Below are 22,449 nucleotides of genomic sequence, written 5' to 3'. Positions count from 1 at the left end.
TTTGTAAGCCCTTAGGACATTTCTAGGACTTTGGGACATTCTTAGGATTTTAGTACATTTCTAGGATTTAGGATAATTGTAAGAATTTCAGCACTTTTTAGGGCTGGAGGACATTTCTTGAATTTTAGGACGTTTGTAAGCTTTTTGCATGTTTCTAGGATTGAAGGACTTTTCTCAGATTTTAAGATGTTTCTTGGATTTTTGGACATTTTGAGGACTTTTCTAGGATTTAGTGACTTTTTTTAGGACCAACAGGTACCAACAGGTGTTAGTTTGATTTAATGGTCAGATCCTGACATGAACTGTGACTGTTATTAACCAACTTCATTTTTATAGGAGAGAAACAATGGGTGGAGGAAGAGTGTGAAGACCTGTTAACCCCTACATGTCCATCAGGGTAAGAATGTGTAATCAGTGTGGAAGATTACAGCACGTTCTCATTCTCAAGTCGTTAAATACCGTCATGTTTGCAGTGCCTTTGGCAGAAGGTCCCGATGCCAAAAGTCACTTTTCATTACACACAGCTGGTCAGCATTGAAAAGCTCCCTGTAACAATGTGATATAAAGACAATCCAGTGTTTTTCCTTCCATCTGAATGTGATGTTTTTTACACCTTATCATGTGTCTCTTTTGCTTAATTATGCATCCAATTTGGTGGGTTTCCATTACAGATTTGCACAAAAATCAAGCTATTTTGTATCTTAGCAGCCAGCGTGTTACTAACTCTGAAGGCATTTTTCCCTCAAATCTGGCTCAAGGACAGTCATTGTGTAATATGACGTAGTTTGCTAAATATTTGGATAACAAAATGAATACTGACATCATTATGGAGCTAAGAATCTGCTCTTTCCAGGTGTTACATTGTAGTTAGATCTTTACTTTGAACATGACAAATGAAATAGGAGAGCAAAATGAAATGTGAGTGTGATAAACAACTCCAGAATGCCAATCGGACAGATTCAGTAAAGAAAAGTAAATGTTTCATGTCCAGGGAAGAGAGGGCAGAAGTTACAAAATCCCAGCCCCCTTTTTTTTCAATGTTTATTTCCGATTTCAACAACAGTTGTAGTAAATTATAATCAGTCGAGCATCAAGTATGTAAGTTTTAGAACAAATGCTCTTGTTCCACGAAATAGCCGCACATGGACCTCATAAAACATTTGTGTGAGCTTTTGAAAATGACTCATATAAACTTTCAATTGTTTGGGGAAGCAGCAGATGTATTGCTATAGAAAATGACAGAAAATGTCTCCTGGCATCATAATCTTTCAAAAGTTACACGTGTTGCGTTTTTAACCCTTTTAGATGTGTAAAATGAGGAAAATTGGATGAGGGACTTCTGTTTTTCTTACATTATCCCTTGTTTGTGGTGGAGAAAGTCAATAATATAATAATCAGTAATCATTTCAATCAACATTTAGTTTTTATGCATTGACAGCAACTGTATCTCATCACTGTATGATTATATCTGTAATCTCCTTTTCTTTGGCTGATTGAATTGTTTTCTCCATCGCAGCTTCAAGCAGCAGCCTCTGCTCCTCGTCTCTTTGGATGGACTGCGGGCCGAGTACCTGCAGACGTGGAGCGCACTCATCCCCGTCCTGGACAAACTCAGTTAGTGTTGATCAAATTATGCTCTATTCCACTCTGAATGTTCATGTCCTAAAGGTCACCATACATATATATATGTCTGAGCCTTTTCACGGTATAGAGCTGAAGGTTTTTCACACTTTAAAATCTTGCAAGTTGATTTAAAAATGTAGGAAACCAATTAACTCTTTGAAACCTGATTAAGCCAATGAACAATGAAAGATGAAAGGCCCAAAAATCAGAAAGAAGTTAATAAAAAATAAAAGAAAGTTACCTGAAAATTAGTAAAAAAAAAAAAAAAAAAAAAAGAAAGAAAGACAGAATAAAATAAAAATAATTTAAAAAACAAAACAAGGAAATTACCTGGAATAAGTGATTAAAAATGTAAAATAATTAAAATAAAATGTCCCCTTTTTCTTTCCTAGCCTTTTTAGAATTATTTTCTAAATCTACCAATTAAACAAGGAAATTACCTGGAATAAGTGATTAAAAATGTAAAATAATTAAAATAAAATGTCCCCTTTTTCTTTCCTAGCCTTTTTAGAATTATTTTCTAAATCTACCAATTACTTGCAATTTCTGTAAAATTTTAATAATTTAATTTTAAATCATTTATTCAAAAGGTTAATTTGCATTTCTATTTAAAATCATGTGACCTAAAAAAAAGAAAAAAAAAATCTTCTTTTTTTTTTACACTTCCTTTTTTGTTTTTCTTTTTATGTATGTTTTTTTGGGGGGTTATTTTTGTTTTGTTATTTTCAGGTAACTTTCTTATGACTTTTTATGAATTTCTTGCACATTTTTTGGGCCATTTATTGTTAAGTTCTTCATTATCTTATTCCTATGTATTTAAGAGGAATTAGTCTAATTTAGTCAGGTCTCAAAGGGTTAACTTAAAATCTAACTATTAACCTTTATTTACGATTACTTTATATATAATTATTACATGTACTTAAAAATTGTGTGATATTTACTTAATTTTGTGAAGTTTTTGCAATCTAAAAATGACAAGTTTAATTAAGCCAGTCTTTCTAAGTTCTAAGCAACTTCAGTAAATCAAATTTATCGTGCTGTATATAAATATATATATATTTATATATATATATATATATATATATATATATACATACATACACACACACACACACACACACACACACATATTTATATATATATTCTGCTGCTTGCAAACTAATCAGTCATATTTGTATTTTCTTAAACATGTTAACAAAACAGAACTCGCAGCTCAACTAACTTCATCATCTGCAAAATCCTCTTTGTCATGATCAAATTGAGTCAGACTGACTCGGTTACTGAAGCTGCGAACACTTATAAAGAACAAGGTAATTTCACTTGTCACTTTTAAGTTGCAAAAACTTGACAAAATTTAATAATTCTGGCTGAATCTCAAGTAAACTTAACACTTAGATAGATAAAGTAAACATATATTAAAATGTTTCAGTTATATTTACTTTCCTTTTTCAAGGTAATCAAGGCAATACGAACAACTTGTTGGATATTACAGTGCAGTTACAATTCTTAACCACATCTGAACATTTCCAAAGGACGTGCCCTTTTGCTTTCTAGAATTACTCATCTGCAGCCTTTGGTTTCAGGACATTGCAGCACAATGTAAAAATTAATTTATGAGATAAGACTTGACAGGTTTTGCATCACAGTGAATATTTGGCCTGTTCAGCTCGGAGCAGAAACTGTTTCGAAATGTGCCCCTTTGGGGCGCATTAAAAACTGCATCCAAAACTGCCCGGTCATCATCACGTGATTTAGGTCTCTCAAATGAGTCATTGTCAAAATTCTCTTTTTGAGTCAGAGATGGACAACACATGGATCTCAACATTTGCTGGTCAAAAACCTTGTTACTTATCTCATACTTTTATCATATCAATGCAGGTTTTTTTTTAAAACGTAAAGAAATATTTTTCCATTTTTAGTTGGGCCTTTCTCATATAAACGTGGCCTTAGCGGTTTAACCCTTTAAAAATGGGCATCCCCCAGGGGTAGTTGCTTTAATGTTTCTGTGTAAATCAATCTAAAATAAGAACCATAACAGCTAGAACATGAATTATTTTTGCATCAGAAAGCTAAGGTTCCTGTCTTCCCCGTCATCATGTCATACCGTAAATTAGGTGTGGGGCAAAGGTAGTATTCTGCAGATTTACTTCACAATTCTACTGGAAAATCTGATAGTAAAACGTTAGATTTCAATATTTTTTTTGTAATGGCACAATTTTAAAGCTTTTATCAATCACTATGGTTTATTGACTTACATAACATTTTAGCTGAAGTTGTACATTTTTTAGGGATAAAAATGTCACTGGAGGCACTGTGGGACTGTTTGTCTTGCAGAGTTTAAAGCGTTGACCCTAAGTTTTTTTTTTAACTCATCGGTCAGAAGGGTTTGTTTTTGGCCTGAAGTTGTTTCACTTCCAATGAAGTCCCTGAATCACTCCTCAGCAAATAAATTCTCTTTAATTATAATCAAAACCTCTTCAAGATGAAACAAGTCCAGCGGCTGCACACTTAACAATTTCTGAAGAAAATGTACGAGTCAGCAACCAAACAGGTAACGACCGGAGTCTTCGCATTATTCACGGCTGCTTGTTTGTGTGTCGGTTTGTTTTCTAGATATATCGCTTGTGACTCATCCAGCACATCATATTCCTCTGATCAGACTTTTCACTGTGTGTGTGTGTGTGTGTGTGTGTGTGTGTGTGTGTGTGAGAGAGAGAGAGAGAGAGAGAGAGAGAGAGAGAGAGAGAGAGAAAGTGTGGGTCAGAGATCAGTCTTGCCCAATGTGATAAATTTATCTGGCCCAAAATGCCACCAATGGGCGCACATGCCCTTTCAACAGATTAAATGGATCTCATTTTCAGCACAGCACCGCCTACATTTCAGCCCATGTGTTTTATGCCCATGTATTTTATCTTCTGTTCTTTACGTCAGAGACATGTGGAACCTCGGCTCCGTACATGCAGGCAGCGTTTCCCAGCAAGACATTCCCAAATCACTACACCATTGTTACGGTAAAGATTCACACTGATACACGTGGAGCCAAAAACACATGCATGCAGTCACACAAAGTTATAGTTCTTAAAGCCTCTGGAGACATGTCTTGATATAGTAAGAAAGCATTATATCAAAGTTGAGCGTCTCTTTAAGTATCTACAAAAATCTGAGTGAAAATAAATGTTCCCAACTATTAGAAAAATGAAAAGCTCCATCTTAAACAAACTTCAGGTAACTTCAGGTAATTTAAGCACATTTAAGCACATTATTTGTGTTTCCAAATAATTCATCCAAAGTCTGATTAAAGCTGAAACTAACAAGTAGTAGTAGTAGTAGTAGTAACAAGTATTTTGTAGAAGTCTAAAGAAGTCACTTTCCATCTCTGCAAATGTGGCTGTTTCATTGCTGTGGCTGTCAAACACTCAGCTGTTCTACAGTCAAAGTCGTTCACTGCATTTGGTTCGCCACGGCGCTATTGTTACTATCATTGGCGATTTGTGTTTTCTGTCAAAACATGGCTGGAATGTGCTCTATTGAAATTCTATCGACTACGTCTCATATTTCAATCGAGGAAAAGTTATTCTGCAATTTATAACGTTATGGTTTATATGCAAAAGCTCTAGCTTTATCCATATTACGTGATATGGATTGGTGATAATCGCGCCCAAATCAGCTTAGCTTCAGGAAACTGTGAAAAAATTAAAATAAAGATATTTTACATTGGGATTGAGGGTAATGGTCAATCATTGAACTGAATTGAATATTTTTATCATGCATATAAGACCCTAAATTCTGTAGTAAGGAAGTATTTGGTGATATTGGTTTCCAGATGCTTTAAGAAACGTTTTAACCTCTGACTTACTCTCAATAAAATGGGCTGAGCATGGTGACCCAAATCAACCTAATGTGACACTCTGACTATGGATGAGTATCTCTTACAGCCCCATTTAATATAGTCTACGAGATATAATGGAAAAAGATAAAACCCCACTGGGTGATGAGCAAAATGTATTATGCAGAGTTTTTCTTACAACAGGCTCCAGGCTTAAAAAAAGAAAAGTCTGATTTTTTTTGGAGTATTTTCTTATTTACATAAAGCATGTTTGATGAGGCATAGGCACGCACATGTCACTGAAAATCAAACTAAAACTGTGTGTCATAGCTGCCTTCCAGGAATTCATAAATTCATAACTCATGACTCAGGATTATTATTGTGACTCCAAGCGATCACAGATCAGCGATGACTCATCTCATACTTACACTTTTACACAGAGAAACTGGTGAACATCCAAATAACTGTGAAAAAACTCTCCTCTCCTCTTCAGGGACTCTATCCAGAGTCCAACGGTCTGATCGACAACACGATGTACGACCCAGTGTTTGATGCCAGTTTCAGTCTGTCCAGTCCAGAGAAAGACAACCCCGCCTGGTACCTGGGACAGCCTGTGAGTGTTTTCATGTCTACCTCATTGAGATAACATGAACTTCACATACACGCTGGATGATGAACTCACCGATGTTTGGTTTTGTTAAAAGACATTCTGTATCATTGATAATGTGTACAAATGTCCTAAAATCCTAGAAATGTCCTAAAACCCTAAAAATATTCTAAAAATCCTAGAAATGTCCTACATCCTAGAAATTGCCTAAAATCAGAGACATGTGCCAAAATCCTAGAAATTTTATAGGAGCCTAGAAAGATCCAAAAATCCTTGAAATGTAATGAAATCCTAGAAGCATTCTAAAATGCGAAAAAAAAAAAAGCTTCCTAAAATCCAAGAAACATCCCAAAATCCTTGAAATGTCCTAAAATCTGAGAAGCATCCTAAGATCCTAGAAATGTCCCTTAATCCTATAGAAATATTCTAATAACCCAGAAATGTCCTAAAATCCTAAAAATGTCTCAATATCCTTATAATGTCATGACATTCTAGAAATGTCCTAAAATGTCAGAAACATCCTTAAATCCTCAAAATGTCATTAAAATCTGAGAAATGTCCTAAAATCCTACAAATGTCCTAAAGTCCCAGAAACATGTATGGGACTGCTGCGTTATATTGTGTCACTCTGCTCTTCAGATACATGTCGGATGATGAATTTGCAGATGTTTAGTTTTGTTAAAAGATATTCTGTATGATGAATTATGTAACTGCATCTGAGCAACAAAGAACTTAGTGCAATGCTACCAACCTGTTAATGATGCAGAGCGTTGCACAGCAGTAAATTTAGTAGATTTCTGAGGAAAAACGACTGAGAGTAACTCAATTTGATTTCATGAGGCAGTCAGGAACAACGATGTAACTTAGTATGAATGTGTTATGAATGTACAAGTCAAACTATTATATTAGATGTCAGATGTCAGATTTAGTTGAGTGTATTTGAGTTGATCCGTCCTGTTTGTCTGTGCAGATCTGGCACACAGCGAAGCATCACGGGCTGAAGTCTGGGACTTTCTTCTGGCCAGGATCAGACGTCAAAATCAACGGGAGCTTTCCCGACATCCACAAACCGTACAATGGGTGAGACTGACACTTCTGGCTTTTTAAAAGCAAGCATCACATCCTGCTAGGTGATTACAGGGAGCTCAGATTTACTGATTCAGCTAAGCACCAAAAAACAGGCAGTGTAATGTCAAGGTGATACAGCTAAAGCATGACAGTTTTAAACATAGAAAACTAGATATGTCCTAAAATCCAAGAATCATTCTGAATTCCTTCTCCTGAAACCTTAGAAATCCCTTAAAATCATAGAAACATCCTCAAACCATAAATGTCTTAAAATTCTTTAAATGTCCTAAAATTCTTAAAATGTCTTAAAATTTCTGAAATGCCCTGATATCCAGCAAATGTTTTAAAATCCAAGTAACATTCTAAAATCCCAGAAGCATCCTAAAATTAAAGAAATGTCCAAAACTCTCAGCTTTTTTTTTTTTTTATTGCAGAAATATTAAATCTCATAAACTTCCAAAATTTTAGAAATGTCTTTAAATCCTTGAAACATCCCAAAATTCTAGATATATCCTGAAACCAGAGAAATGTCCTTAAATCTTAGGAACATCCTGGAATATGAGAAATTCCCTAAAATCCTAGAAACGTCCTAAAATCAGAGAAATGTCCTGAAATCCATGTCCAAAAATCCCTGAAATGTCCTGATATCCTGAAAACTAGTGAAAATCTTAGAAAGGTCCTAAAAAATCTAAAAACATCCTAAAATTGGAGAAAAATTTTGAAATTGTATAAATGTCCAAAATCCTAGAAATGTCTTAAAATCCTTAAAACATCCTGAAATTCGAGAAATATCGTGAAAGTCGAGAAATGTCATAAAACCTAAAAATATAAAATCTTAGAAATGCCCAAATATCCTAGAAACCTCCTAAAATCAAAGAAGCATCCTGAAGTCCTAAAAACATCCTAAAATCCTATTTTGCAGAAGTATCTCTGCTGTAAATCCTTCCGGTCATTGTGGAAACTGTCGTATTGTGACACGGCGTTTCTTTCCACATGCAGTAAATGTGGCAGATGTTGCAATAGTTGTCAGCCTCCGCGTCCACATCAGCAGCAACGACAAAAATATAGAAGAACTCATTTAATGAAGCTTTGCTGTGTCTAAATACACAAAAGCACAAAAGCTATAATTTAACTCACGAAATATACAGTTGATACATTTCAAGCACATAACATTTAAATCATAAATGTGTTTTGTCTTTGATCCAAGTGACATGTTGAAATCTCTGAGGCAGCATCAATAAAAGTGCAATCATATGACATGAAGTCATATCAATGCAATAATAAGTGATTACATGTCAGCTGATAAAAATCAGTGTACTGTGGTGATCATGAAACTCAGTCGGGGTATTTTTATCTCTGTGTGGGTTGCTGGACGTTGGTTTCGTTGGGAGTGCAGATGGCCTTAACTTTTATCAGCTCAGACCCTAAATTAAGCGCATTACTGTCCACGCTCTGTGGCGTTATCACTATAATAAGACATGTTTATCAGCTTCTTTTTTTCCAGAAAACAGCCATTTGCAACCCATCACTGACATCCTCCCCTGTGATATTCACTTATAATGAGCACTGAGGAAAGACTTGATTTTTCTTTTCTTTTGACCAGTATAAAAGTCACAGGAACTGGAACCAGATGATATATATTTTAACCCTTTGACACCGACATGGACATCAGCTTTCTTGCGCTGTGTTCAGACGCCTTTGAAAGGCTGTTTAACACTTCAACGGTTTGGTTTCTTTTGAAAACATGGAGGAAAAGGCATTGAGCAAGTTGGTAGGAAATGACCCAAAAATTGCAAAAATAATAAAAGGAACAAAACATAAATAAATAAATACTAATCATAAAAATAATAATAATAACAAATTGAATTAGTGAATTATTTTCAATATACTACATGCAAAGTAGATTATTATTATTCTTTTTAAAAATGGAAAATTAAAATAATTTTGTATTAAACATATATTTTTAATCATGTTACAGAAAAGAAAATACCCACACACACTCTTATATATGCATATGTATATATGCATGTACATATATACATATTTTCTTTATTTTTCAGCACTTTTTTGGTTCCTTTTTTTAACCTTTTCTTTTGTCTTATTTTCGGGTAATTTTTAATGAGTTTTTTTATGAATTACAAATTTTTGGTCATGTTTAAATAGTAAGTTAAAGTAAAGTATATGTATGGCTTCTTAAAAATTAAACAAAGCTGCACAAATTCCACAAAGAGACAAAAAAATCAGTTTTTCTGTTCCTTGGTGCATTAATTTCCAGAGTCTGTCTTAAATGTGGCGACATTCTCAGCTGACAGGCTGCACTTTTGAGACAAATCCATGAGCCAGTGAAACACCAGACCCTGCAAGACTTATTATCAGGACAGTTAAAATAATTCAGTCCAGCTGAAGTAATTAGTCTGTTAGTGAGAAATCTCTTAAAGCTGGCACCGACTGTGAGGCACTGCAGGGATCAAAACATACTGATATAATAATTTATTATTGTCAGTTAACCAGAAATAAATATTGCAAAATTTTACCAGGGAGTCAAATTAGTTGAGACTGTTCTGTGCAACATCTCTTTTCTTATGATGCTTTCAGATGCATTTCACAAGTTTTTAAACCTTTGAACCCTGAGCACACTGGTTTGATTTCTTTAAAAAACATGGAAAACAAAGCACTGAGCAAATTTGTGAGAAATGGTCTCATCTCCCATCCCTTTCTTTCTTTTGTAATTTTTTTTTTTAGTAAAGTGCCGTTTGAGGAGAGAGTTTTCACCGTGCTGAAGTGGCTCCAGCTGCCAGACGATGAAAGGTTTGTTGTTTATGTATCTAAATCAATAAAAGAAGTAATTTCAGCAGTCTGAATATTTTCACTCAACAAACAAATTGAATTTTCAATAAAGTTTATGTTTTATTTCAGACCAGATTTCTACACGTTGTATCTGGAGGAACCGGATAAATCCGGACACAACTACGGTCCGGTCAGCGGAGGGGTGAGTTCACCTGACTAAACTGAGCTCATTTTTAACCCTTCAACACCTACACTGACATCAGTTTTCTTGTGCTGCATTCAGACACATTTCACAAGCATTTTAAGCTCTGAAATATGAGAAACTTGGTTTGATTTCTTTCAAAAATGGGGGAAACCTCAAAACCCAAACTGCAAAAAGAAAAACTGTAAAAGGAGACAGTGATAGTGATATATATATATATAATGATATATATATATATATATAGATGTATTTCTAGATTTTTTTCTTTTTTTTTCTAGAGTGTAGTTTTTATTAACTTTTTGTGTGTGCTTATTTTTCAGGTAATTCTATTGTCCTTTTTTTTTTTTTTTTTTTTTTTTACTAATTTCTTGCTATTTTTAGGCAATTCCTTGCCTTCTTCTATTGTATTTGAAACAAATTAAGCCAATTTGCTCAGGTATCAAAGGGTTAACCGTTTAAAACCTGGGAAAATTGACTTAATTTCTTTTGAAAACTTGTGAGGAAGGCAATGATGAAAGAAGAAATTACTCAAAATATTAGGAAAAAAATCGTTTCATTAGTTCTTTATATCCAGTAGGTAAATCTTTAATCACATCTTCACCTCATTTAATGTCAAACAGACACATTAGCCTGGTTAATGTTGTCCATTACCTCCCATAATCACAAATGGCTCACAGATGAGCACAATTAAAGAAGTCTGAAGTCCTTTTTAATGACCACAGATAAAACATCTCTATAAAGATTTAATCAGATCTCCAATTAAACAATTAAAAACACATCAGCACAGTCAGACTCTTTTTGAGCTGTAATGATAAAATGGTTTCTGTGTCCTGGAGGACACATTTCCCAGGTAGGGCTATAAAATCAGCAATAATCATTTACAGATTACTAATATTTTTTAGGCCTATTCTCTACAGATAATCAATAATATAAAGGTGTGAAACATTGATTGCCACTTTTTAAAAATTCTTTTAATTATTTTTATTGTTATTGTGTGTATGTATATATATATATATATATATATATATATATATATATATATGCTTCAGAAATGCCTTCACTGCGACATCATAATGTTCTGTAAAACCATCATAACTCATCTGTAAACTGTGCTGACTGTAGAGATCTTCTGTGTGAAGCGTCTGTGTTTTCACAGTCATGGATGTAAAGTGTGGCGTCTTTGAAGTGGAAAAAAAGTGCTAAAAAGGGGAGGGCAAAAGGGAATTCACAAGCTCAAATCAAAACTTAAGTGTTCAGACATATTTCGCGTGCCCACACACACACACACCTGTCAGGTGCAGTCACAGACAGGTGATTCAGGTTGAGGTGATACGTTTCTAAAAGGTGGATTAAATCTGTATTTTGTGTTTGGCAAGAACACCTCTTTTGCTTTCGTTTCACCTTTAGTTTCCAGGCATCATCAAATGAAAACTGCAATTTGAAACATAAAGAGCTTCTAAAATAACTTTATTACCTTGAGGCTAAGGTTAGGGGAAAATTATAGCATCACACTGGTTTTCTTATTAACATGCGAAGAAAAGAGAAAACCCTTCGACTTCCAGCTTTAAATCATCTGCATCTGTATCATCCATCAGTCTCTACTCTGGCAGGACTCAGTGTCCCTCGTCCTCTGACTCATGTCTCATCACGAGGATACAGCTTTTCCAGGAGCTTTCAATGAAAAAGTATCCCCTTCAAGGAATTAAATGAAAACGTGCAGCTCTGCAGGATCCACCTAGTTTATCTGGAATTAGATATTATCTCATAAAAAAAGGCCATTTTATAGTTTTGGTGCTTATTTTCAGGTAATGTTCTTACAAATTTTTTCTTGCAAATACTCATTAAATAATATCTTTTTTTCCATCTTTTGTTAAGTTTCTCATTGTCTTCTTTGTATGCAAGTTTTGCAGCAAATTCTACACTTTGCATGTTTTTTTCTTACTTTATGTCCACTGGGAGGTCAAGGTCAAGGTCAAGAAATCTTTATTGTCCCCCAAGGAGATAATTTTTGTGCAGCCAGCAGAAGTACATAAAATGCAGACAATAGATACAATTGGACTGTTTCCCTTTGGAGATTTGCCAACATGTGTGTTTTACAGTCGGTTTAATGTGTGTGGTCTCAGTGAGCAGCAGGTCAATAAGACAGAGAAAAAATGTTTCAAGAAACTTTGTGAGTAATTATTGCATTGCATCATCCTACTATAAAGAAAACTGTCCGTCCGTCTGTCTACATCTTTTTTTCCTCCTCGATTGGTTTCTAAAACAAAATGAAATTGTTCGAGGGCATTCAGAATTACCATAGTAGAGACTGGGGAAGCCTTAGCTTTGTCTTATTTACTCGCTGGCCGTGCCCGTTTTCGTTTTATATAAAAATACATCAAAAATAAGAGATGAATGAGAGCTTTCTGTGGAGAATAAATGAACCTGCTTCTGAATGTGTGTGTGTGTGTGTGTGTGTGTGTTTGTGTGTTTGTTATCTGTTTCCTGCAGCTTATTGAAGCGATCCAGGGTGTGGATAAGGTCATCGGTCAGCTGATGAACGGCCTGAAGCAGATCGGCCTCCACCGCTGTCTCAACATCATCATTGTGGCAGATCACGGTGCCAAACAATATGTTATTAACCCTTTAGAACCTGTAGGAAATTTGGCCTGATTTCTTTCAAGAAATCAGAAACAGTTACAAGAAAATAAGCAACAAAAAAAAAAAAGAAAAGTAAAAAAAAAAAAATAACAGTCATCTTGCAATTGTGTTTTATCAACATATTGAAAATATTACTTTTGTGTTAATCTGTATTGGAAACCCGTCTTGTGTTATGGGGCATAATATAACAGCTGATCACTGTTGCAGGTATGGAGGATACGAGCTGCGACAGGAAGGCGGTGCTGCAGGAGCTGGTTGGGGACGTCAGGAGCTACTGGGTCACTGAGGGAACATTCGGACGCATCCGAGCCAAAGACAAAGACACAGTGTGTGAGTAAACTGCTCCAACAACCCAATCAGCAGGAAAAAAAATAGTTTTATACGTTTCTGCAAACCACGGATTATATTTGAATGTTTTTATGTAGCGGATTTGTTGAAACTTCACATTTTAACAATGCTGTGGTTAACATTTTGTTAGTTTTAGGCACAACAATAACTTGGTTATGGGCAGGAAAAGATCATGTTTTGGCTATAAATACCTGAGTATACCAGTCCCGGCTGAACAAGCCAACACAATCTCATCCCAACTCATCATATATTGCTGCTTTGCAGTGGACTTCTGTGTCTACATATTACACTCTAGGTATTCTTCTGCATCGGCCGTTGACATTCTAGGATGCCGCCACCGTGATGTCAACAAATGCATGCATGGATAATTAGTATTAGACAAAAGAGGCACATGGTAAGGTGTAGAAAAAAACATCACATTCAGGCAGGAAGCAAACACCGGACTCCCACATGACAGTCCCGGGTTTGTTTGACCCCTTCACTGTCCCTCCCGCCTGCCCTATAGGGATCTTTGTACTCTTTATATTATGTTGTTACTGGCAGCATTTCAACCCAACACCTGTTATGCATTATAATGCATTATAACACAGCGACCACTTCTCTCCGGCCGCGCTCTCTGCAGATGTCATCCAGTGGCGTATCATGCAGACATGAATGGTGGCTTTCGGCTTCGGAATCATTTGCCAAAAGCATTTAAAAAAGTGGCAGCATTTGATGACTTCGTAATGAAAGTCATCAGGATTCATCCTCTGAGCACCATGAATATTTGATCTACATAAACACTTTTGTTTTGGGATCCTGTTTTACATTGGTGAGAATAAAAGATAAAAGATTGGCGCCGTCTAATAGCATCACAAACTGTTGTGTCTGGCCACGTTTTCACCTGAGGCTGTCCAGCAGTGTATCACATGGAGGTAAAAGGTGGCTTTTGCCGTGGAGATCTTACTACAAAATCACTGCAATAGTTGCGGTATTTTACGACTGTGGAATAAGAACAGACTGGAAAAGAAGCAGTGTCTCTGTAAAAAATCAGTTGCTTTTTGTTTTGCTCTTTGTTTATCACTGCTGGAAAAACAGCAACAGGTCGCAAAGAAATTTTTGGGCAGGCTTGGCAGCTGTCTCTCCTAGGTGTCACGGCATCCACCATACCATGGCTCATATACTGCTTGCTTTTAGAAACATCAGTATGATGTGGATGAAGTGTAACACAACCAGGGTGTGTAGAAATGCACAATTCCAACATTATTTTCTCGTGACTTGGTTGCCCTTCATTCTGCTGACTGAGTAATGTCCATGACCTGAACTGGCCTAACATCTCAGCAACACATTGAGATTCATGTGTTCCTCCCACAGCAAGCAGAAAGCAGAAAGCCTTTCTTATCATCATCAACACCTGTTGTACTGGTGATAATTAATGTCTCACACTGTTTCCTGCTTACATTTTTCATCCATGCATTAACACAAAGTTCAGGTATGTTTGGTAAGCTGTGACAAATGATATCACAGCCAAACATGTGTGTTCTTGAGTTTATGATCCTGATGCTCAGCCAGCATATCAGCAGGCGCCACGGAGCTGCACCCATCACAAATGAAACCAGTTGAACGTGAAGATCTGAGATAACATTAAATATCTACAATCCAGGAGTCTTTGTGACACAAAATAAAAGCTTATCAATGGAGCCACCAAACACGTCCTTGAGCCTAACCATTGGGGACTGCAGGAGACATGTCCTCTTTGATACTGAGAGCATGTGCATTTGCCCATCCTAAAAATGTCTTAAAATACAAATACAAATACAATACCTACAAATGTGCAAGGAATTAGATTTAAAAAATTAGGTAAAATGTTTGGTAAAAATGAGGAAAAAAAGCCAGTGAAAATCTATATCAATATCATAATTACATTTTTAAAATTATTGTATAATTGTATAATCTTCTAAGCACCTTTTCCAGGTAATTTCTTCATTTTGTTTTTTGTACTTTCCTTTTTGTTCTTTTTTTTTTGTTTTTTTTATTATTCAGGTCATTTACTGATTTCTTGCTAATTTTTGGTTTATTTTGACTTTAGTTGCTCATTGCCTTCCTCACAAGAAATCAGACAAATTTGCTCAAGTTTTAAAGGGTTAATTGTAGTAAGGGATTATTTTTTGCCGGCCGACCACCTTAGTTTCACATGTACAAGGTTGCATTGCATCACCCAGCAGCAGGAACGTGTACTGGTCTGGTGCAGTGCAGTGCATGTCCTTTTCTCTGTTTTCTTTGGTCATGTAGCACCATTTTCAGAAATATTTACGTATGTCTCTCTGCTGCAGTGGTGTTCTAGTTTTATTAAGAGACCATCTTTCCAACAGTGAAATACTTCTTGAAGAACAACTGATTACTATAAATCCTACATGTGAAGCAACATGGTTAAAGTTGGTTAACAATAATTGCCTGGTTTGGTGCAACATTTAATTGAATAACCATTAGTCACTGGCAGAAGTTTGGGCTTACCACAGAAAAGTTGACTGTTTTTTCCTTTTTCACAGTGGACTCGGCCGGACTTGTTGCCAACATGACCGTAAGTGCTCAGTGATCTCACAAACACCTACATGTTCAGTGTACAGCTTTTCCACCATCTGACAGATTGTCTCCAGTGATCCAGTGATGACCTTCATGCAAGAAAAGCCCACATTTAAAAGGCCTATAGTGTTTGTTTTTTTTCTTGAAATGCTAAAAAAAAAATTACACATTTCTTGCCAAATATTGAGCATAGCGTGAGTTCAGGCAGACCACGGTGTGACGCTCAGCTCACATCCCAGCTACATCAGCTGATCTCAAGCAGGCCCATCACCTGATCAGCTGGTTGATGGAGGGGAGTCATGATGCTGATAGATTACATGATCCTTTCTACATAGACACTTGCAAATTTGATTTCAGGGCGCCCTGTTGGACCCTTTGAAACCTGAGTAAATTGGCTTGATTTCTTTAAAACATGTAAACACGAGGAAGGGCAGAGAGGTCCCACTGCAGAGCCACACTGCTAAATATCACACTGCAAATGGAAATAAAGCTTTCTTTGACGAAAGAGGATCTGACTGAACTAAGAAATTAATCATTTTAAAAATATGTTTCTCCTGAAAACATTGTGTTTGTTGTGATTTCAGTGTAAGGAGCCAGACCAAAAGATCAAGCCGTACCTGAAGGCCAACCTGCCGAAGCGCCTGCACTTTGCCAACAGCCGTCGCATTGAAGACATCAGCGTCCTGGTCGACCCAAAGTGGTTGTTTGAGAGGTATCTGCCTTTCTTTTTCATTGTTGCAGCCTGAACTTTTTGTGAGCAATCACCAATGCTTACAAAGTTCTCCCTCATGGAAAGTATCTGCCACACACAAATAACGCCACAAATTAAAATCAGAGGGGGTTTGGGGTTGTATAACAGTTGCAAAGGTTTACAGTGCCTCATGACAGCAGACTGTCACAAAACACATCACAATGAAGACTGTGGGCTGTGAGAGGAGTTAAAGCTGATTTTTCATATAGTGGTTAACTGTCTGGGAGGCCTAAAAAACCACAGTCAGACATTTAAAACTGTGCAGAATACCCCTGAATTAGACCTGAAAACCATGCCGCAGGCATTAAGAGAACAGCAACCGTTAAACATGTCAAGTATTCTTGTTTTTCTCAAGATGTTAATGACGCAGTCTCTGTGGGGGTCTTCAGAGCACTGAACGGAACCAGTTTGTTTGAACTCCACCACCATTGACGCTTATTTACCCTGTGCAGCGCTGCTAACTCATCACTTCAGTATTCAACAAAGACTGGGCTCATTCCTTTTGTGCCAAATTAATCAAAAAACTGTTGTGTGTGTTTGCAGATATCCAGGATCGCTCACATTCTGCTCCGGTGGAGCTCACGGCTACGATAACGATGCTGAGAGCATGCATGTGAGCAACGACTATTTTTTTTACTGTTCTGGTCTACCAGCCATCCCTGGTGGTTACCAACATCGTTGGACATTGTTACTTGACTTTAGGTTTTGACCAAAATTTAAAAAAACCTTCATTTTGTAAATACCTCAATTTGATGTAGAAAACTGACAATAGATGACACTGATACACTGATATTCTCACCTTTGCAAATGACTGACTGCAAGTATTTCTACCTTTGAACCCTACGCATATTGATGTGATTTATTTGAAAAATGTGGGAATAAAGGCATTAAACAAATTGGGAAGAAATGTTTCACAAATTGCAAGAAAACAGTAGATTTAGAAAATTATTTTTAAAAAGCTATTTGAAAATGTCTCGGGGAAAAAGAAAAAAGTCAAGGGAAAACTATATTAAGAATTTTAAGCACTTTTTCAAGTCATTTTTTTTATAGTTGTTTCTTATTACACCATCATTTATTTATTTATTACAATTTTTCAGGTAATTTTCTTGTACTTTTTACTTTTTTGGCTAATTTTTTTTTCTCCTTTCATTTCTCATTACCTTTTTCTCATTTTTCATTTTTCTCAATTTGCTCAGATTTCAAAGGGTTAAAATGGGCTTTAAGATTGAGATCGGAATCTAAAATGACTCTAAAGTTTCTTATTTGAGTGTCTGTAACACTGACAGTTGAGAGAACATTTTGTCACTGCAGTGTTGTTGCATTTATTCTTCAAGTTTTAAGTTTTTTTGTCTATTTTGACCATTTTTTCATCGGCACATTTCAACCTCTGCACTGCAATAATAGTTTCAAACTCGTCTTTCTCCCTCCTCTCTTCCAGGCCATGTTTCTCAGCTATGGACCCAAGTTCTACCACATGACAGAAATTGAACCTTTTTCCAACATCGAGTTGTACAATCTTATGTGTGGTGAGTTAACAAACACTGAATATCCAAATAACTCTAATCAATCCAATCAGAGTGATGAGTAAAAAAAAAAAAAACATGAACAAAACAAACTACACACAACAAAGTGACAAAGACACACAAAGGGGGGGAAATTTGCAACCAGAAAATAAATAAAAAGTTAACATTCATATTAAGGTTGGTCTACACCAATAAAGCTGATTGCTGACCATTGACTCCCAAAATATTTACTGAGGGGGGACCATACTTTTACAAACGCATCTAAGATTCCTTGCAATACATTGGACAGCCTCTCATAAGGAGGAATTGACAACAATTTATCATAACATTTTGTCGATGAGATAGTTTACTGATGTGGTGCAAGATTTCAGTCACAAAAACTAAACAGCTTCGTGTTTCTTGCAGACGTGATGCAGATTTCTCCCACTGACAACAACGGGACTCACGGCAGCATGAACCACATCCTGAGGCGGCCCTACTACACACCGGCGCCCCCTGCAGAGCAGAGCAGGCCGGCTCAGTGTCCGCTGACCAGCCTGGACCCTGCAGACGCTCTGGGATGCTCCTGTTCTGCAGTGGTGAGTACTGTCACGCTGACAAACTGCAGAGTAGAGCAAAGATTTGGGCAATAAGAAAACAATAATGAATCCAGTGCAGACTGCATAAATAATGGATGTAGCCTCTGTAACATCACCCATTAACCCATTCAGATCTCCTGTCCAGCCAATGGGCATTCCTTTTCTATGATGTCTAGGTCTATAACATCTGCCTCAACCTAAAAGCACAGACATATTTGACGAGATGTTCGTAAGCAGATTACAGTGTTATTCATCATCCAAAGTGGACTGCAGTGGAGCCACGCCCCCTTTTTTGACAAGTGTAATGTGTAATCATATAGTTAAAATGCAATTTTTTTGTTTAAACAGCTTTTTAAGGTAAACATGAGATGTCATAATACCTGTACATGTAAAAAAGCTTTTATTTGAGTGATTATCGGTCAGTTAGTGGCGTGAGGCTGTACAAACTGTGTGGAAAATGTTTGGCGAAAGTGCTAGTGTGCCATGCACGCTGGGTAGATGCTGTCGCCCTTAAAAAAGGGAGCTTGCTTCCAAAATAGATTATCATTGTATATGAAAGACAATAATAAGAAAAGTTAAATGATGGACAGACTGATTGCAACCAGGTACTCAAGAGAGCAGCCGAGACAAACGCTCGACGCCGCGGCCCAGCGAGTGGAGGAGGCCTGAAATGAAGATGGACACGTTTTAAGCTCGTTAAAAAGATAGCTAAAATCCTCTTTTAAAACTTCACACTGCTACTTACGGGTGTCATTTGTGCCAAAGTGAACTTCGACGTAATGAACATTTGGGTGTTTGCCGAGCAGAAAGGGGGTCTGTCGGATGATGTCAGCAACTTGGCATGCAATGAGTCACGGTACTTTTGTTTTTAACATATCTAATGATTGAGTCACCAACAATCACAGATGCAGGAGTGACGACCGAGGTTTGCTGCTAGAAGAGGAGTTAACAGGTTGTGGAGCTACATGACTGCCAGCCAGCTCACGAGGAGTGGAAGCCGGCTTTGACCAAGCACCCGGAGCCGGGGGGACTGGTGCATATAGCGGCAGCAGAGACGAATTTGGACGGTTTATTGTCAGCGGGGGGAAGACCTGTTCATCCTGGGTGCTGAACCGGCTGGAAGTCTGGATTTGACAGAGTGGAGAGGGACACAGGGGGGACTTCTTCCCCCTGATATTCCTATGTACGATGGACCAGAGCTCCTGGTTGAAATTGGTGCTGTTGATTTTCAGATTTAGTGTGAAGGTAGCCTTTTTTTCTTTTGACTCTTTTCTTGGGTTTTGCTCCCTGCTGTTGCCAGAGGTCAAAGCAGAGTTCACACCCGGAAGGTGAGGCGATTGGTGGCGTGTTGGGTGACGCAGTAAACACGAGGACTCCACAACGGGAGTCCACAGGTTTATCTTGACTTCAGCAAGGATCAGAGCAGGTTTAGGTCCTCTACGGAGAAATGACTTACCGGCAAAGGCCCAAAGACTGGACTGGGCCCACTGAGATGTGTGTGAATCTGGCAAGTTTTCAGCGATGGTGAGGAGGATTTTCAACTCGGTTTTACTCCAGATCCAATCAGCCAATGGCTAAAATTTTTACACTGATTTATACTCACAGGTAAAAGACACATAAAATCATAAAATTATGTCTTAAAATTGAGTAAAATGTCAGTTTGTGACACAAATTTATGGCAGAGCTTTCTGGCAGACAGACAAACACCAACACATGTGTAAAAGTCAAAAGTCAGAACAAATTTAAAAACAAAAACAAAATGGTGTCAGTCAACATGATGCATCATGCACGAATACAAGCTTAGCGGCTTTGTTCTCCATTTTTCTCCTGAGGCCAAAAAAAGGGCTCCAACCTTGTATCCTAGCAACATGATAAATAGCTGTAAAGTGTTAACAAATCAGGACTTCTAAGTCTTTTCTTTGAACCTGACTTTAGGGATACAAAATCAATTTCTCGGCTTTATTGCACCAATGCTTGACTTCACTTTAAATATTATTCATGCTAAAGACAGGAAGATTTAACCTGAACTGAACTTTCTGTTGCTTCAGCTTGATCTGTCTTGGTGGAAAGTTCTTGGCACGGAGGTTGAAATCCCTGAACAAACAGGTCATGCATCAATTATTAGAGCTGCCCTTTCAAACAGTTTCACATTCCCACCTACAACACGACACTTTCCCCTCGTCAGACAGTGAATTCGGCCCTACACAGTGGTTTTATACATCACATTGCATGCTTGATAGAAATGTTTTGTTATTAACAAAAAATGAATAAATTTAAAACCACTCTCCTCAGTCATACATACAACACTCGTGATAACAGCTTCTTCCAGTTGCAGTGGTATACTGGTTTCACGGTAAACCATCATATGTAAATTGACTATTATCATACCATGTACATTTGCTTTTCATCAATTCTGTGATTAATTGGGATTTAAAAAGTAATTGTTTGAAAGTCCTCATATATAAATACAGTTATAAGAAATATGTTTTTTTGGACATTTACCCACACTGTTTTTAAAAATAACTGTCTACATCTACCAATTTCTTGCAATTTGCGGAACATTTCTTATCGCGGTGTTAATTGCCTTTTTTAGCCATGTTTTTGGAAGAAGTCAAACCAATTTGCTCAGAGTTCAAAGGTGTAAATACTTGTGAAAGGCGTCTGAACTGAGTACAAGAGAAGCAACATTAATCCAGTTTTTATCTGGTTAAGCAGGTCCTGGATTACCTTTGGCTCACACTAAAGTGTAACATCATCAACTGTTGTTGTGAGCTTGAAAGTGTGACATCATGTGATATTTATGCAGACTTTAAACAAAAGCTTAACCCATCGAAACCTTTCAAAAACATCCAAAGAAATGATCCAAAAATCAAGTGAGAAATGATTTTTGGATGAGAAAGTTACAAAATATCTAAAACTACTTCATTAAAAAAAGACTTGGAAAAGTGCTTTAAAATGATAATAATTCTGCAACATAATTTTAAATATGTATTTGTAAATAAATATAGGTAGGTTTATAAATAAAGGTTTCCCCAAGCATTTTTAATATTATTTACTAAATCTATTAATTCATGTAACTTGCTCATTGTTCCAGCGTGCTCGGGGTTCAAAGGTTTAAATTCTTGTGAACGGGTGCAAAGGGTTTTCCTGAAGTTGCTACTGTTGAGCTCTTTATCTGAACTGAGTTGTCCGTGGGTTTTGGTTGTTTTTGGATCCGCTTCCTGCTCACTTGGTCAGCACATGCTCTGCTCCTTTGTATGCTTATCTAATGGCAGTATTTAAATATTTTGCAAAACCCTAAACCTTCAAACCACTCTTACTTTCCTCCCTGCCATGTAAAGGACACACTATTTTAAGGCTGAAAGCAAAGTGCACACCTCTCTTGTTTTCTGTGATATTTTTACTTGAATTTGTGAAGGCAGAAAACCCACAGTCACACAAATCTCTGAAATCCTACAGTTTACTCATTTTTTTGGTTTTGTCTGTTTCATTTTCTTTGAAACTCTGTCGAGGCCAGATGGTAAAGTCTGACTCTTCATTTGTAGAAAAATTTCCCCACTGACATCAGGACATCAGAAACTCCACACATCTTTTTTGCAGGTTTAAAACTCAACTTTTCAAAATGCACTTGAAGCCTGTCAGTGTGTTTGATGCAGTTGATATTTGCATGATTCTTGCAATTTTCCAAAAAATGACTGAAAGCATGTATTGTGAGTCACTTTGGATAAAAGCACCGGCTGCAGAGACAAAATGCATGGATTCGATTAAAATCACCCTGAAACACTAATAAACGGCTGACAGTGAAATACAGAGAACATCACATCTGCTGAACATTTCAGAACCACAAATAAATCCAAGATTCATATGTGGAAACATGCTGACTGTACTATAGGCAATGTGGAAAACCTGTGACTGAACATTTGGGAACACAGTT

At 36.8% G+C, this 22,449-nt stretch overlaps 1 protein-coding gene across 1 annotated transcript in view; it reads left to right on the top strand.

The window, feature by feature from the left end:
- LOC121958217 (venom phosphodiesterase 1) overlaps positions 1–22,449 on the top strand; it is a 51,036-nt gene that overhangs the window by 12,232 nt on the left and 16,355 nt on the right. Inside the window, exons 6-19 of the mRNA XM_042507086.1 lie at positions 337–397; positions 1,517–1,614; positions 4,555–4,634; positions 5,943–6,062; positions 7,027–7,136; positions 9,867–9,932; positions 10,041–10,113; positions 12,604–12,712; positions 12,961–13,083; positions 15,630–15,661; positions 16,248–16,375; positions 16,958–17,027; positions 17,853–17,940; positions 18,343–18,515. Of these exons, the coding sequence (XP_042363020.1) occupies positions 337–397; positions 1,517–1,614; positions 4,555–4,634; positions 5,943–6,062; positions 7,027–7,136; positions 9,867–9,932; positions 10,041–10,113; positions 12,604–12,712; positions 12,961–13,083; positions 15,630–15,661; positions 16,248–16,375; positions 16,958–17,027; positions 17,853–17,940; positions 18,343–18,515 (1,331 nt within the window). The remainder of the gene's footprint in view (positions 1–336; positions 398–1,516; positions 1,615–4,554; positions 4,635–5,942; positions 6,063–7,026; positions 7,137–9,866; positions 9,933–10,040; positions 10,114–12,603; positions 12,713–12,960; positions 13,084–15,629; positions 15,662–16,247; positions 16,376–16,957; positions 17,028–17,852; positions 17,941–18,342; positions 18,516–22,449) is intronic.

This window comes from Plectropomus leopardus, chromosome 18, assembly GCF_008729295.1.
Source record: "Plectropomus leopardus isolate mb chromosome 18, YSFRI_Pleo_2.0, whole genome shotgun sequence".
Classification (NCBI taxonomy): domain Eukaryota; kingdom Metazoa; phylum Chordata; class Actinopteri; order Perciformes; family Serranidae; genus Plectropomus; species Plectropomus leopardus.
The sequence above is the reverse complement of the archived record's forward strand: the minus strand, read 5'-3'. Positions and strand labels throughout refer to the sequence as shown.